The sequence below is a fragment of the Pomacea canaliculata genome, linkage group LG3, assembly GCF_003073045.1.
Source record: "Pomacea canaliculata isolate SZHN2017 linkage group LG3, ASM307304v1, whole genome shotgun sequence".
Lineage (NCBI taxonomy): Eukaryota > Metazoa > Mollusca > Gastropoda > Architaenioglossa > Ampullariidae > Pomacea > Pomacea canaliculata.
Genome location: NC_037592.1, coordinates 3,325,437 through 3,343,753, shown reverse-complemented (window position 1 = coordinate 3,343,753; position 18,317 = coordinate 3,325,437). Strand labels below are relative to the sequence as shown.

The 18,317-nt window shown below is 39.3% G+C and overlaps 1 protein-coding gene across 2 annotated transcripts; it reads right to left on the bottom strand.

Annotated features, from left to right (window-relative positions):
• Window positions 1-6,582: 6,582 nt before the first annotated feature.
• Window positions 6,583-17,201, bottom strand: LOC112560000 (rho guanine nucleotide exchange factor 39-like). Of its 2 annotated transcripts, XM_025231537.1 has the most exons (10): window positions 16,898-17,188; window positions 14,201-14,364; window positions 13,411-13,629; window positions 13,097-13,215; window positions 12,445-12,515; window positions 11,794-11,957; window positions 10,355-10,522; window positions 9,866-9,954; window positions 8,595-8,697; window positions 6,583-8,324 (listed from the first exon to the last, which is right to left on the bottom strand). In XM_025231537.1, the coding sequence occupies exons 1-10, from the start codon at window positions 16,902-16,904 to the stop codon at window positions 8,193-8,195; spliced, it is 1,236 nt and encodes a 411-aa protein (XP_025087322.1). In that variant the 5' UTR covers window positions 16,905-17,188; the 3' UTR covers window positions 6,583-8,192. The 2 variants fall into 2 exon arrangements, 1 of the variants encoding a protein (XP_025087322.1); XR_003098457.1 differs by lacking the exon at window positions 9,866-9,954 and having other exon boundaries at window positions 8,183-8,324; window positions 16,898-17,201.
• Between the last annotated feature and the right edge of the window lie 1,116 nt (window positions 17,202-18,317).

The window sequence follows — 18,317 nt, the reverse complement described above, 5'->3', positions numbered from 1 at the left end:
GATGATTCGGTCAGGTGTGTGCACCGCTTTATATCTGCACAAGGTATTCGACCTTCGCACGTCCTGAGTTACGCATTTGGGTTTATGAGTTTTGTGGAAATGATTTTCTTGAAAATGCTCTCGGGGTGGATTACAGTGTCGCTGTCACCATCAAGCATAAGTGACATTAACTTATACACTCGTAGTGATTTATTTTGTCTACAATTTTCAAACACGGATCTTACGCAGTTCTTTGTTTCTAAGTCATCAATCGCAAGACGCCTTTCAGCGCTCTTCTGACATGGTTGACAAATCAAATCTTTTTAGTTAAACTTTGATGTCTTTTAAATCCAACACCACACCAATATGAGCACAAAAACCTCAATATAGCCACAAATCCTAAGGCAGATTTCAGCCATTTTCTTTTAAGTGTTAAAATTTAACGCACGTACTGATCATTTTTTTGAAATCAGATTTATGTAGGGTTCCAAGAGTGAGCATCAATTGAAATCATACTTAACAAGCACTAAAGACTATTAAAAATTCCAGTTATTGTTGCGGTCGTGAGGAGGACTAAGTCAGCGGTTCTCAACCTTTTACATGTGACGACCCCCCTGACGAACACCGGTACGTCCGCGACCCCCCTTAGCCAGCTAGGTCGGTGGAGGAGCGGGGGGGGGGGGGAGGGGGAGCCTTAGCTAACCTCGAACGCCGCGTCGAGGAAATCAATGCAATTCAACAACGGAAGAACAAAGTTCGTATCTGCAAGAAGTATAACTGTTAATGAAATTTTACTAAAGCAAATTCTGCGGTGCTAATAAATATTATTTTATTGGACACTGACTTTGATTAATGAGAAGGTTGAGCCTGCTTGCTGTTGCATAGAGAAGCGAACCTGTGTGCGATGTTCGTACCCACTACTATTCGCAGCACAGCCTCTGCGTCCACACGATTTCTGTATTTAGTCTTCAGTGCTGCCAATGCTGAAAATCCTTGCTCACACATATACAAAGTTGAAAATGGCAGCAGAACTTTCATTGCTTTCTCAGAAAGGAGAGGATATTCACCGTTGACGCTAATCCAGAATGTTGGCACTGGTGTTGTTTGGAAGACCATTTTCAGGGATTGGTCACTCGAAAGGTCGATGAGCTGCTCTTCTTCTTGCGTGGACAACCCGCTTGTGCTAGGATCAGCCAGAAATGGATTACGAATCCAATCGTATTTAGTCACATCAATTTCAGCGAAATAATGCTGAAACCTTTCTTGCAGTCCGTTTAGATGGGCAATAATTACATTCTTCACCTGATCAAGATTCAGGGATGGGGAGTAGCTGTAGCCTAGCTACAGCTACTGTAGCTGGCTACAAATTTTGTAGCTTGTAGCTTAGCCGGCTACAAATTAAAAAAAGTAGCTTGTAGCCGTAGCTACATTTTAGAAAGTAGCCGTAGCTTGGCTACATGTTGGCTACTTTCACGACCATTCGTCGACAGCGTATCAGCAAGACGACGACAGCCACTGTTCTCACTGCTCGGTGTGTTGACAGCCAGACACCACGTGTCTCGCACGCTCAGTAACCGCAAGTACTGTGTCGTCCATGTGGCGGGAGCGATTTGAAAAAAGAAGATGGACGTACCCATCAATTTCGAGCCTTACTTGAAATTCTTTACATTTTGTGAAGCAACAAAATGTGGATATAGTTTCAAATGCAAGAATGGGTGCGGCAGCACGAAGTACTCAACGAACAAGACCTCGGCGTTTAATTTGAGAACGCACTTGCAGGTAAGTTCCTTGAGATTTTCATCGATCTTCATTCTTCATGTTCTTGCTTGTCTGCTTTTGGAATAGAGGAGTGTACATGTTGTAAAGATTGTGGAAAGGTAAGGGGTTGCATCAACGTGATTACCGCAGGGGCGACGACTGATCAAACTGCTGTCTATACCGTTTCTGTGCTATCTATTTAGTCTTTGTCATAAAGTGTGTGTGTGTGTGTGTGTTTTGGTTTGTTTGTATGAAAAGAGCATGGAGGACGTTTGAACAGTATGGTGGCTTGAAGGATTTTATATTTAATGCTAGTAATTTAATATGACAATTAGCTTGGTAGAAACTTGCTGTGATTGTGAATGGACTTCTAAAATTTTGTTTCATTTTCATGTGTTTATTTTAGAGGAAACATCCACTGCTTGCCAGGCAGTGGACTCAAGACTTGGAAACGTCACGAAAGCGGAAAAGGGAAGACGACGACCAACCCTCTGTCTCGAAGCTCTTCAAAGTGGAAGACAAGAGTACCGTCAGCAAAGCAGACGTCAATTCTGCCGTCCTTGATTACCTGTTGGAATGCAACCTGTCCTTCTTCATGCTGGAGAACGAGAAGTTTTCAAAGTTCGTGTCCAGACTCACTGGTCAGGAAACGCAGTTAATGAGCAGGAAAACGGCGAACCAAATGTTGGAGGTAAGTTTTACTATTTTTTTTTTCTTCCTTTTTTGTTTGTTTTACTAGTTTTATTTTAAGTAGGGTGATGTATCCACAATTAATATCTTTTGTTCTTGGTCACAGAACTCAAATTTCATGTGCCTCGACTACTTGCAGGGCGAGAAGTGCGTGGGCTTGGGACACCTCCTGCCTCAGCTCAACACCCTCAAGATCCGCATCGAGCAACAGAAGTCCAAGCTAGAAATCTGTGGTCCCCTAGCTACTGCTGTCCTGAATGGGTTGGAGACCAGATTTGCTGATGCCTATAAGGACCAAGACACCCTGCTTGCAACTGTGTCGAACCCAAGGTGAGGGAGAGTTTTCGTTATTTCAGTGTATTTTTTCTTCATTTATAAACTACTCTCTGTCACTGTTCTTTTGAGAATGAGAAGAATGTGAAGCGCTTAGAGCTCAGATTACACGAGAATAAGCGCTATACAAATATCCGTAAATAAATTAAAAAATAAACTTTTGACGGGAGGTGGGGGGAAGGGGTGTTGATTAAAAAAACAAAACATAATATTCACTGTCACTGGTCTTTTGACACTTGCCTACAAATCAAAATAAGTACATAAAAACCAGTACATTTTATAAAATTAATTAAAAAACAACAATAAGAAAATTTTTTTTTTAACCAAATTAAACTAAGCATTAATTATTGTGCATATTATTGTTTCAGGTGCAAGTTGATGTGGACTGGGGACCAAACCCTGCGTGAGAAATGCAGATCCCTCTTGACTGCAGAGGCAGCATTGATGGACACGCCAGTCCAATCCCCAAGCAAGTGCTCAGCTGAACAGGCAGACTTCATCATTTATGAAGAAGTTACCGGCACCCCTGAGACAACTACCTTCCTGATGTCTGGATTGTCGCAGAATGTCAATGAACTGGACAAATAGCCCACGATCAAACAACTCTATTTGCGCACCAACACCGTCTTGCCAAGCAGTGCTGCGGTTGAGAGATTGTTCAGTCTGGCAGGATTTATCATGACAAAGCTGCGCACTAGGGGGACAGACAGCAACTTCGAGGCCAAAGTTCTGGTCAAGTTCAATTCCATGGAGGACTGAAAGCATGTAGATTTGTTTTAACAGTATTCACAAAATTATCAGCTCTAAGTCAAAAGTTTGTTTTATACCTTTGCATTTTGTTGTTAATATGGAGTTTTTGGTGGTCTCAGATCAGAATAAAGGTCAATGTATATAAAAACCAGTTCTTGTGTTAGCAAGTAATAGGGTTTTGTGTGTATGTTTGATGTTTGTGTATGTTGCTACAGCCAGCTGACTACAGCTAACTTTTTAAAACATCACGCTTTTAAAAGTAGCCAAAAGTAGCCAAAAGAAGCTGGCTACATTTTAAAAGTAACCCAAAGTAGCTGGCTACGTTTTGGAAAATTGTAGCTGTAGTGTAGCTGGCTACGTTTTGAAAAAAAGTAGCTGTAGCCTAGCCGGCTACAAATTAAAAGTAGCTTGCCCATCCCTGTCAAGATTCAAGTTGTCAGCCTTGCACTTACACAAGCACGGAAACATATCAAAAATATTTTCCTGGCGTATCTTTTGCGTCCACAACGAAATTTTTCGGACGAAAGCATTCATCTTGTCAGTTGTTTGTAACATGGTGGTGTCCTTCCCTTGCAGAGAAGTATTCACAACGTTCAGCTTCTCAAATATGTCCGATAAATATGCCATTAGCAGCAGCCATCGGACGTTCTTAAGCCCCCACCCCGCACTGTGTGGTCATGGCCTTCTGTCAGGGACCTAGAGTACTAGGATTGAGCACGTGCGAGGGCGAAAGGGTATGAATGATGGACGTTTCCTGAATGCGTGCAGTTTAGATTTTTTTTTTTTTTAAAAAAAGAGGTGTGACTGGAGAGGGAGAGGGGAGTCAGCGATGAGAGATTGGGGGAGAGAGAGGGCAAAAGGCGAGGAGGGAGATTGGAGGCTTAATTGTTGAGAGGGGGATTGTGTTTTGAGTTTTGGAAGTGAGAAGTCACTGCATGCCGAGACAGTGTACTTGAATAGGGAGAAGAGATTTGGAGTTTGATCGCCCCTACCACTCGGTTACACAATCTAAGCTAATTTCACTAATACCGGTATAAGAAACTTTTAAAAAATGACCACCATCGCGACCCCCTTGTAGGCACGTCGCGACCCCCCAGGGGGTCGCGCCCCACAGGTTGAGAACCGCTGGACTAAGTGATTGGCAGTTTCTTTAGTTGTGTCTGTGAGTGTTCTTGTCACGGCGTGTTGTGCGAGGCGGTAAGCAAGGAGGTTGCTTTGTTTGTTATTGTATCACTCGGCGTGTGGCTGCGCGTCTGTGTGGTGTTGCTGCGCGGGTGCCCATTATTTTGTTTTGTTTATTCTGCTCGTTTATGTGTCTTTGTTGTCCTTATCTTTATATATACATATTTTCCTTTCTTTTGGGTTGGTTGGCCACATCAAACATGCCCCACCCCACCACTTAAACATGTTTTATATTGTTCTTCTTGCAGAAACGTCTCTCCTACTTTTGGTTACATTGCTAAGACCACCAACAGCATCACTCCCACCAAGAAGCAGGGAGATACAAAGGGGACTAAGACGACAATCAGTATCGCTTTATTGGTACCATGTCACGTACCAGTCCCTGCCTCCCGTGTTTTTCAAACTATTTAACACTTTAGTGGCTCATGGGCCCAAAGCGAGCGACATTGACCAGAGAGAGAGAGAGGAAACCATGACCGTGTTCTTTTCTAGAATCAGACGATATTTGTCCAGATGGCTAGAATTGGCGGTAGTAAAAAATGGAGGAGCGCAAGTAGGTCAAACATAGAAATGAACAAGAAATATTTACTCATTATATACAAACATACAATGCCAAACAAACATATATTTTATTAAAGTATACATTAGTCTTTAAATTTTACTCACTTCTTGTCATCTTTGGTTGTATGAGTACAAATCCTTGTCGAATTGAGAAACCTGCATGAGGCTCCAACATCGCACTTGATCATGACTGTATCCAATACACAGGTCCGTGACATGATCAAATGAATCTTTGCCTACTTTCAAACATAACAAAATTTCTGATTGGTTGACGTTGTTTAGCTGTTGAAGGGAAGTAATCAATACTAGAACAATTCAAAGCTTCCAGAAGTTTCCTCCCATTCGTTTAGGCACAGTGCAGTTTTGAATGATGCTACACTACGTACCAAGCAGCGTCAATGTATTAATTATCATATTTATAAATTAATATGATGTGCTTGCATGTAAATATGTAAAGTGCCTTGAGTCTGGCTGATGCTGGAAAAAGGCGCTATACAAATGTGCTATTTATTTTATTATTATTTTTTAATTAACTCTAATTAATCTTGGTGGAATCCTGGAATTTTCGTTTTGATACTTTTTTGCTTTAGTATTTGTATTTGAAATATTTCACTTAAGCTGTGTTAACAGTGCTCATTAGAATTTGCATTTTGTTGCACACACTGCGTCATACACAACTTAAACGTAGAGTTTATGGGTGAGCTCATAAAATATTTTAAACAAGACGGAGAAAAGTTGGGATTGTCAGGAAAAGCCCTCATAAGATACACTCACAAGCAACTGAAAGATTTTAGACGTCAGTTAGAAAAACAAAAACTTTAGTCAGAAAAACAATGCAAGAATCATCGTCCCAGGACAGAATGAAAAAGCTGACAGAAACTGAAAAGACTAGAACTAGAAAAAAAGTGAAACGATAGCACGACAGTAGAGGTAGAGGGTAGAGGCAAACAGTATATTGTGAGGTATTCTTTTGCAGTATGTCCTACTCTGCTTTTGTGGGGAGAAACTCATCTTATATCTTTCAAACAGTACTCGTAAATACTCCTGGCAAAAATTTAAAAAAAGACAAACGAAAAACACCGCATTATAGACAGATTGTCACGCCTACCAGAGTAGACGGGATGCAGAAGGCTGATACCCCTGACGGTAACAGAACTGAAGAAGCACGCATAAACTCTGATTCATCACTAGAAAATTGGCCTAAGGTGGGATGATCGTTGCTATTAATAGCTGTAAAAAAGAGATTATAGAATTGAGTAAAATTGGTAAATTTTCAATTTTGATTTTTTTTTCAGACTTTTTGACTATGAATAAAGAATAACAAGAGATAAATGTCAAAACTAGGGGTACTTTAATGGTTTACTTTAATCAAGACAATATCAAAGACAAAAAATAGCAACATTGCAGACATTTACACAAAAGTATTCTTTACATTATAATAAAATCACAGTATACAGAAGTAACAACAATACAGGAATACATTTTAATAAATTTTGTGTGGGATGAGTAGGATTTCATATACAACAAGCAAAAAAAAATTAGTTAGTAGAAATGCAAGCTATACCAGCTGACACTTTATCAATATAGAGATTTTCAATTTCTATTTTTTCCTTTAAATTATATCAATTTTTTAATTAGATATTCTACATTCTTGTTTCTGCATTATACATAAATATGGATTAAATATTCTTAAATAAATAGTTGTAATTATTGTTCAGATATTTGCATTTGTTTTTGTGTTTGTAATGTGCAGGGTTAGGGTTAGGGTTATTATTTACATCCATTATGAATGCATTGCAATGCAGTTTTTGTGTGCACGCATACTGTGGATAAAAAGGTAGCAGAAAAGAACAGTAAATTTAGCAGGATTTACATAAAATAGTGTAAAATACTTAACATGCATTTTATGACCAGTTGGTGAATTTAAAACATATGCTAGTTTTTTCCTGAAATGAGGCAGTCTTATCAGTTTATTTTGCAACAAACTGGGCTTTGAAAACGTAGGTAAAATTATATTGATTGTTGAAAGAAATGTGTAGCTGCATAATGAAGAGTTCAACAAGAAAGTGAGAAAATAATAGAAGAATAAAAATAGAAGTAGGATTTAAAACACCACCAGCACATTATTATTATGTTAAAATTTTATAAATTAAGTTCAGTGGATGGATAAAGAACAAACAGCATAATTAATAAATAAAAAATTAAGTAATTACGTACACTGGCCTTTTCATTTTTAAGGATAGCTAAAATATGATTTGTCTAAGATTTTTTCAATGTGGGAAACTTAAGTGCAATCATCAGTTTATAGCATCTTGTCATAATTCATATAAAAGAACATTTCGTACTTTAGGACAAAACAATTAATACTTTTAGCATCTTCCAATCCCACTCATTTAAACAAAGACGTATGGACAAAGGTCTTTCTCCTATCAAGCTCCATTAACCACGAACAGATTACCCATTCTCCTTTGTCACTCTGATTCTTTTACACCATGAAGTCCCAACTTAAGACACATTTTTTAAGAACAGAGGCTTTGCTGCTGCTGACCATGAGTGGCATAACGTGTGTCTGTATTTACCTTCTAGGTGTGTCTGTTGTAGAAGTGAGCATATCTGTTACATGCGAATATGGGTGCATGGTTGTCAGTGATTCCATTTGCATGGATCTTGGTCTGAGTATCACTTTTGTAAAGTGCTCCGAGTGAATCACTGGAAAAATGCTATTAAAATGTTCACTATAACTATGAAAATTATGTTCAAACTAATTATTTTCAGCAGGGTAGCTGCATAATAAAGATTATCATTGCCAGATGGAAGTAAGTTGATGTGAGATCACCACAGTGATTTGAAGTGTTAATGCTTAAACTGGAGTTTTTCTATCCTTCTACTGCTGGTCAAACTGCAGTGTCCACTGCTGACTTGAACGTTTGAGTTTTATATTACCGATTCCTCAAACTTCTGTAAATGTTTTGGAGACGAGCTTGAATAAAATGCAAGCAGTAGCAGTCTGGTGAACAGTAGTTGTCGCTCTCGTCTTGCTCACCCGGCATCCAATTGTTTTCAGATGTCATCTAGTTTCATGCAATGTGTCAAAGCAATTATTAAAAAAACCCCAACAAACAATTGGCAGGAATAGAAAGGAACAGAAAATATCATTATTTATTGTGATGGTAATATTTAAAGTTGTCAAAAGTTAAACATTTTGTACACTTTGGAAACAGGGACAAATATAGGAAGTCAAGATGACTGAAAACTTTGTAAAAAGTTGTAATGGAAGATCTTTAGCACATATGTAGACACAACTTAAATTGTACAAAATGAAATAAATAAAAACACTAAACCTCCAGATCCCAACTCTTTTGATGTGTGCGTAATAAACGTCCCCGTAGAGGTATCCTGCGACTGCTGGGTTTTCTTAATGTCAGGGAGTCACTTTTGGCTTTTCTGTTGAGAAATGTTTATTTTCTCCAATGTTAATCGTTTCTTTTAAAATTTGCATATATTATAATGCCTTCTTAATTCATAGCTGATGTTTCTTTATAGGTTACAGAGCAGAACATTTTTTAACAACAACAGAAACAAAAACCCATAGATCTCTGTGCTCTTCAATCACCATGTACTCTGAACGGAATTCCTTTTGAATGCACTTTAGTTAGTATTGCTCTGATTTCTGAAAATTCTCCCTTAACTTTAGGGTTTTCAAAGTACTTAGCTTTTCAGGTTTACCTTAGTGAACTGAAGCAAGCTACTGTAAGCCAGTGGTACAAGCATGAATAGTTTCAGCAATATTTCTTATGTTGTCTATCTTTCCTTTTCTTCATTAGTAAATGTTACATCTAGACAGAATGCTTTTGAATTATAAATGAGACTTCAAAGCCAGAGCCTTTAATGATCTAATGAACAATTTGGTGATAACATTCTAAGGTGTTGCATATGCCTAATGCACAGGATTATGGGAACACACGCAAGAATCAGAAAGTGATAAAACATATGCCTTGACAGTTTAAAAAAACTTGAAGTTAGAACCGATAGGTTAAGAAAACATTAAATATCAGTAAATAAAATAAAAAAATAATAGAAAGTGAAGGTAAAAAAATCCTTGAAATGAAACCCCCTCCCCTAATATTTCAAAGGCGACCAGATGCTCTTTTAAAACAAAAAATCACGAAGGAGCATGCTCGTATAGTGCTTGTGACAAATAGGATTCATAGACAGCATATAAACGAGGGAAGGAGAAACAACCATGATGACAAGAAACAACATACAAACATAGTAGAAGACACAAAGCGGAATCAGGGAACAAACAGTAAGGATGTGGAGTGTCATCTATCTGCAGAGGAAGATGAGAAGTCTAATCACTAAACTATAATCAAAACTATTGACAGTGAAGCCTGCACACACACACACACAAAAAACCACAGCACAAACAGCTTTGACTGATTGCGAGAATGGATGGGTAGCCAGTGAGAGGAGCCAGTGAGAGGAGCTCTCTCTCTCTCTATATATATATATAGCTGTATATATAAAGGGTAGCAGTCCATGAGTGAATTATTTTATCAATGTCTGTCTGGTGCAATCAACCATTAATATTATCAATACTAGCACCACCCACCGGATGGCCATTTCCATGGCATCAATCCAAGACTGTGCCACACCAATTTCGTCTGAAAATAGCACCAATCTTTCTTCCTTACAGGTAATCTGTACAAATTAAAACACCAGCACATGGAGGCATTTGTATGTATAATATATAAGTAAATGTTAGTATGATAACCTCACTGCAATATTTACAAGTTTAGATACAGGAATATTGTAACATATAACTGACAAAAAAGGAAAGTCGCTTTAAATACTCTCTTGAAGCTAGGGTTAGGGTTAAGTTGCAACACATTTTCCCAGCCAAAAAAAAATGACATTGTAAGAGCAAACATAGAACACCACATAAAGCTTGTGCGTATCTGCACAACAACACTTATACAGCTTATAAACACCACATAATAATGTGGGTTTTTTTGCAGCTCATTATTTTTTGTTTTGTTTAGAATGAATCTTTTTGTGAATATTTGATAGCTCATCAACACACACAAATTTCTTAACTTACCTTGAACACACATCCACAATTCTCAAGGCAACAATGTTTAATTGGAAGGACACAACAACAGATGTAGCTTTTGCCACCACTATCCAGCAGTCTTGGCTTTCCATATAACAACATGTCATTGAAAAGGTAAAACATTCTTTCGTGGTAATTTCCTCCTTTGCGGGAAGCCTGAAATTACAGCAGTCGGTTTAGATGCAAGAAATCAAATTGCTTAAAGTCATAAAGTATGATTCTATCACAGATAGCTGTTGTTATTATCTTTCTTCTGTATCCATATTTACTTAATAAAAGCATTAGATACTAGAGACTATAGTTGCTCCTTACTTCACAGCCTGCCGTAAATACACTTGAACAAATGTCATTGTGTGTGTAAATGTATGTGAAAAATGTATCGCACTGAAATATAAAAATTTGTGTAACTATGTTTGTGTGTTTGATTTTGATCAAATCCATACTGAGCCATTTGGCAAAAGCACAAAATGTACCCTTCTCCTTCTCCCTCACTCAAAACATTGTGGACCCAATTAATACTGAACACGAGCTGTCAACCAGTCGTGGGAATAATAATGTGGAATTTATTAAAGCGCAATATATCAACCAAAGGCAGACTAATTGCGCTAAACAAGATCACAAAATAGAAACAAATATGCAGAAAAATAACAAAAAGTAACACAGATGTAGAACAAAAAGTAAACAGATGTAGAACAAAAAGTAACAAAGATACAGAACAAAAAGTAAACAGATGTAGAACAAAAAGTAACAAAGATACAGAACAAAAACTAACAAAGATGTAAAACAAAAAGTAACAAAGATGTAGAAGAACAACGCGAGGACTCGCTGCGTTCAGGCAGTAAAGGGCGATAACTGTAGATCTCAATAAGGTAGCGACTCCAGACACTTAGGTTAGTGACATCAGGAGAATATACTTGGAAAATATTGAATAATCTTGAGAATATGAAGAAATGTCAATCATATGAAACTGCAAGAGGATGATCATCACTTCAGTTACTCAATGTAGCTCAAGCTCGCTGCCGAAGGAAGTGAAGCAGGCGGAGTGGAATCCAGACAATATAGATCCAAACAGCTTGCACTTCAAAATAACATTATAGTCAGTCCTTTTGCAAACAAGAAGAGGACGAAAACGCAGCAGAAGCACATGTAAACAAAGCTTTTATCCAAATCGAAGCACGACCATAAAACAGGAACAACATCAAGGAGAGCCGATCCCCTCAACCTGCTAGGCCAAGGGACAGAACTCTCTATATGAGAGGACATCTCAAAAATAAGGAAAAATAACTATTGCATTTTGGTTGCTGTAATTTGGTACTAGCAGATAAAATTCCTGATTGATGGCAAAGGACCAGAAGCAGCTGCTATGCAAAGTAAGATGACAAACAAGTCATTACATGTCTATTTACTCATTAAAAAAAAAAAATCACCTTTTTCAGTGGCCCTTCTTTCAGAAACAAGCGTCCAGGCTTCAGTATCTGAGGAGCAGAGCTGTCAAAACATTTCTGTATGGCCAACATTTTTTGAAAGTTCTCATGCTTTCGAATGTCTTCGTTGATGTGCATGGTAATTTTTCCAATCTGTTGTGTGGCCTCTGAACAAAAATAGATTAATCCTTGCAGTTTGATTTTATTTACTTCTTTTAATTCACACTACTAGTAACAGCAACTGATACACAAATAATACACAAGTAAAATTTATAATCCAGCAATATACATCATGAAATGCGTTTAAGCAAGCTGGCTGAAGCTTTTAAAAATATTTATGATTCTGACTGGTTGGCTCCAGCTCTCAACTACAGTTGCCACGCAACCAATGTTTCTGACTGTAAACAGAATAGCGGACAATATGATGTGACAAATACTCCAAATGCATTACGTAAAAGACCCAGTGGAAGAGCAAGTATAAGACAGACTATATCATACAGCTGGTTAACGTCCATGTAAGAATTCAATAACATTTTCAAATATACCAGTAGTTAAAGAGACTTAAATAATAAAAAAGATTCACACGGCTATAAAAGGAATAACCATAATTGTCAAAGTAAAAGAAATATTTAGACAACAGCTGTTTAATTGTACCTTTCAGTTGTAGATAGTCAGGGTCTTTTTTGTGAGTATGTTCCAGAAGGTCCTCGAGAAGAAGTCTGTATCTACGTATTTGAAAAAATGAGAGTGACAGAATACTTATAAAAGACAAAATCATTTTAGTATAAAAGAATACAGGAAATGTATATTAACAGACCTTGCAGTCACTAGTCATACTTCAAGGAAGAGAGAGCGAGAGAGAGCGAGAGAGAGAGCAAACAGTTCCAGAATTACAGAAGGATAAGCCTAATCAGCCACCAAATGAAGTAATAATCGCCTCAACACTTCCACTGAGGAAACGTAAGCAGAGGAACAGGTTGGCTTCAGACCAGGTAGGAACACTGTCACATCCTGAGAAGCACCTTCAGCATCAGTGAGACATCTACCACAACTTCTTAGACTTTGAAAATACCTTTTACAAAATCTTTTGAGTGCAGTGAACGCTGCAGTGACAACAGGAAGTACAGTAGGTGAAGAAGTGAGCTGGTCGTCCTGTGCAGGTCCTGCCCATTGTCACCCAAGAAAGGCGCGAATGACAGGTCTTGTTAGCTGCTGTGTCGCCCCCAACAACCGGTACAAGTCAAGGGACGATGAATAATACTTGCAGGAGCAATAAACTCGGATTCTGTAGCACGATAATATTCACCTGGGAATTCGTTGCACAGGCATGATTAGCAGTGCATCTATCGACAGCATCATTAATTCAGGTCGTGATTCTTGTGTTGCAATGAAGTCTGCAAACTCTGGCTTTTTCTGTCTCCATTCCTGAAACAATCAACTGCACACAATGAAACAGTATTTACGAGACATTTTGACCAATATTTTCCTAAGTTATTAAAAAAAACCCACATTCCAGCTTTTAAGTTTGCATCCAAAGAATCTTGTATTTATAACCAGAAGATGCACAGCACATCAAGCTACAAGTGTTAACAAAGTGATGTTCTGGTGTATTGCAGCTACCTGTAGCACATCAAGAGCTTGCATATGGTTGTTGGCGTATGTTGCATACAATTTGAGGAATGGGCCCAGGTGACGGAAAGCCTGACCCACTGTGCTTTGCTCCATCACTTCCAGCAAGGTGCGGTTGACTTCTCTGATTTGCTCAATATTTCTAAACAAGACTAAGTGGGCATCTTTCGGAATGATGTCCTCCTTTTCCTTCAGGGGGGAGTAGAAAAACTGAAACAGTGGACAAGGAGATAAATTGTGAAATATGTGCCGTTCCTTAGGACTTTTTAGAAAACAGAACTGGCCTTGGAGGAGGTCAGTTTTAAAAAAAATGCTTAAACCTATTACATTTTTAATTCTTATATAAATTTAACGCACACAGAAGAAGGGAAGTTATAACTATGAGATACAAAATTGAAAAACAAGAATTGTTCTTTTTAAGGTAGAAGCCTAACACCTGACAGTTCTACGATGTCAGTTTTCAAAGAGTTTAAGAACGAGAATGCCTGGCCCCCTGCCACACTCTGTTCTACTTGTAGGATGAAGAAAAGCATTTGCCCCCTTAGTATGCAGGTTGTTGAGAGGTAGAGAATGTGGCCATCAAGAGAAAGTCCACTGATTGTAACTTTCAAAAGCATGTCAACTGTAAATGAAATTGGAAGCATTACATGCACAAACGGTAAAAAACTGGAGTAAAATGTATTCAGAAGGTCAACATTTCATCTACAAAATGTGCCTAATTACTCGACTGAATTAAGGTGGAAATATCATATCTGTATTTTTGGTTTGCAATCAAACCTACTTTGTGAATAATATCCAGATGATTCAGATATGTCTTCTCTGTTTCAATAAGTTCTTTGATGATCTCACAACGTCTTCGTTCTTGCTTTGAGTTTTCTTGGACTGCTGTCTCAGCTGGGCTGGCAGCAAATGACACTCCATCTCCTAAATCTCGTCCTGTCAACTCTGTACAAATCCAGAATGCTGATATTATAGTACCCATATCGACAGAAGATCACGGAATGCAACTCAATCAAATATGAACATTGAAAATTTACATGACCTGTCCCCAAATTTCAAATAACCCTGTTTGAAAACAAGCAGGGGTGGAAGATAAAACACATTAATCAACAGTCCTTTGCATTTACTATGGAGGCTTTAATTAGGAAACGGGGCCTTGTCGCGCCTCTTCGTTTTCTGCACTGGCTACTCATCCGTTCTCGCATCCAATACAAACTGTAACCTTGTTTTAGCTTCTTTTCTGGCTTCTGCCCTGACCATTACTCTGAACTTCTCTTTTCCTACATCCCACCTAGACAACTACCTCCTTGTCTGAGTTTTCTGCTTACGATGGTGTCAGCTGGTCAAACCCCATTTGACAGTGCTAACAGAAGTATTTTTCCATGAAATAAGTGTACCAACAGTGAAGACATGTGTGACGCATACATAACTTTGTAATCGGACAAATCAAGCGAGTGACGTGCGCACGTGATGCACATCAATTCCTCACCGACGTACGGAGGATAAGGACAGGGTCTTACAAGAGGCGGTAAGTCCCACCTTTACCTAAAAGTTCCCCGCTTGACCATCGTGTGGCGACAGGTGCACTGCAAATAAGTAATTATGGGCCAGAGCAGTAGGTCTCGTGTGTCACAAACATTCTCTGTATAGGCAAAGATATAGACAGAATCACACACCCAATACAAAACACTTTTTAAACTGTCAAACACTACTTAGCAACATGGCGCTTCATGCTCTATCAACGCAACAAAAGGTACGGTAGCACAATGGACTAATTATGGTCAATTCCATACCCTACTTAATTCCCAACTCTCCAGTTGGAAACTGTACTGATTTTATTCCATCTGGACTACGACAGTCGACAGTGGACAAACGTGAGGGCATGAACACAAAGTCAACAAAATCCACGTTTACTACACAGCATGCACTGTTGTCATTTAACATCCTCGTGGTGCCATTGTCCACACACTAGCGGACACCAACACAAAGGATGACACGGTCTCACTAACTGCGACTACAATAAAGACCCCAAACAGGAAAGATGTTCAGGGAATATAGTGAGAGAGACCCATCCGTCCCAAGATGACCTCGCTCCCAAGATTTAGTATCATCCGCTACGCGACAACAGTTCCGAGAACACGCACCACAGGTCTCCCACCCTCATCGCCCTGCTTGTGCGACCTGCCACAGTCTCTCCCCTCCATCCACGCCCCCTTTAACCTGTAGCCTGGTAAACGAATACATGTACGCCTATATCTTCTTGTCATGCTGACGGGGATTTCCCTTTTTCTGCCACAAACACCCAGGGATTTCATAGACCAATCAAACAACTTCCCTCCTCCATCCAACAAGCCATGAGGATAGTCTTTCCAACCAAAGAATAACAAGTTTCATTTGTACTGTGCGAGAAAGTGTCATGCTGTGTTCCTCTACAAATGTTTGAACGAGTCACTGCAGGCCTCCATGAGGTAACTGCTGCATTGCGCTCCTCTCTCGCCAGTGTTACTCAGAAACTTGAGAACGATCTTGTGGCGCTTCAAAACCACACACGGAGACAATTCAACTCGTAAAGTAGAATCGCCGACAAGACAGATTAACTCTTCCGTCTGATGGCAAAAAAACAGACAAGTCCTTTTTCCTCCACCCTAGTAACCTCTTAAACAAAAGCTCCTTCTCGTACTCCCCTCTCCCTCCCGATTCACACACCTCCCAGTATCATGTTCCACCTGTCAACAAAGCACCCGCCACACTCCTGTCCCATTCATACAAACAAAAAAAGTGGGCTGGCGGTCATCATCAAATGTCACTACTTGGCCATGAGGACGATGAACACAGGTGTCATGTCATCAACTGCAACAATGCTCCCCAGATCTCGTCCCCCTCCCTTTCCCCCCTACCATAAACACCAGCCAAACATCTCATCTCCCGTCCACAGACCATTATCCCACCTACGACACATGCCACCCTCCTCTCATACCCCAAATGCCAGCAGACCACTCTACTCAACTGTGGTGGCGAAGGAGAAACAACAGACCACAAATCGAAATCACAGACCCCGAAGAAGCCAATTTGCTCCTTGACACAATTTTTTCCTGCTTATTTACAACCAACAGTTAGGCACCGCTGGTCACCAAAAGGGTTAAATACTTCTGTAAGCCTGCATAGCTCGACCAAGAACTCCAAACCGCCGTTAACGTTTGAGATTCACTCAGAAATAAATGGCCATGAAGCAGATTTCAAAAAGCAAAAAAAAAAAAAAAAAAAAAAAAAAACAAAAAAAACAAAAAAAAAAAACCCTAAAACCAAAACCAAGCTTTGTCACAGCAATGAAAAAAAAAAAAAAAGAAGTAATGAACTTCAGTAAATTAATAGAATGCAAAAGTAACACCAAATACATCTGAAAAGACATTAATGCTCGTCTTCATGCCCATGATGTCTATGTCTCGTCCTTGGCTAAGAATTTGTATTTTCAACTTACCGGACATCTTCACTGAGCACAGCTGCAGTCAACCTGAGGCCGTCTAATGACTCTGTCAGGTGTGTGCACCGCTTTATGTCTGCACAAGGTATTCGACCCTCGCACATTACCCGCTCAACGTCCCGAGGTACGCAAGCGTGACGACTCGCGTTTATGAGTTTTGTGACAGTGATATTCTTGAAAGCACTATCGAGGTGGATTACAGTGTCGTTGTCACCATCAAGCATAAATGACATTAACTTACACTTGTAGTAATTCTTTTGTCTGCAATTTTCAAACACGGATCTTACGCAGTTCTTTGTGTCCAAGTCATCAATCGCAAGACGCCTTCCAGCGCTCTTCTTAGCTGGTTGACAAGAAGACACCAATAAAATCTTCTTAAACTTTGATAAGTCTTTAAAATCCAACACCACACCAATATGAGCAAAACAACAATTAAACCTCGAAACAGACACAAATCCTAATTAAGGCACATTTCAGCCATTTTCTTTTAAGTGTTAAAATTTAACGCACTATATAATGTCTAATAAGCCGTACTGATTTTTTTAAAGCCAAATTTATGTGGGGTTCAGGAGTAAGCATCCATTGAAATCATACTAAACGCGTACTAAAGATATGTTTCCTCAGAAGCTGTCCAAAGAAATCATTATAAAGCAGCATCCAAGGAGAAAAAGCAGCAATGAAAAGGTTAACTAACGAAGAGTAACCTGACTTTCACACCCCGCTGTCACTCTGTTAGTGCGATAGAAAACAACTTAAAATAGGGGAGGAAACCTGAGAACCCGGAGAAAACCCCCGACGATCAGCCCTGCATGGGAGCAAAGATGCACCTTGGGCTGCCTTGATGACAATCGCCACACGTTATGCTACCAACCGTCCCGTGCGAAACTATTGCGCGTGCAATTAAACTGTGTAATTAAAGCTAACAGGTCTGGCTTAATTATTGCAGCCACATTCAGCTTATACAAGGACTCGCTGTAACCTGGACTATCTTTCTAAGGGGTAAAATTCAATACCAGACAGAGCGTATACCAACCCTAACCTGGGAATGGCCAGGTGTTGTAATCCAGCCGTTGCCCTCGGGGTAGTTAGACTCTCCATGCAGCCCCATGTACGTGTACGTGAAACACTTACACTAAATTGCTATCCGAGCCCCAGCGTAGGTCCCCCAAGAATCGATTCGAGGAAGTTTAGAGTCCAAAAAAAATTATTATTAAAAGAGAGATTTGTAAAAGAAGTTTCAGAAAATGCAGTAGCTTCCAAGATTGGAAATATGGGGAATCTTTTATGGTTTCCGTTTACAATTCCATATTAGGAATCCAAGATGCGTGTCTAATTACCATAATTACTACACACAACACATGCTCGACACACATTCGCCTCTTATCTCAGCACACGAATGTGCATCGCATCGTGGAGG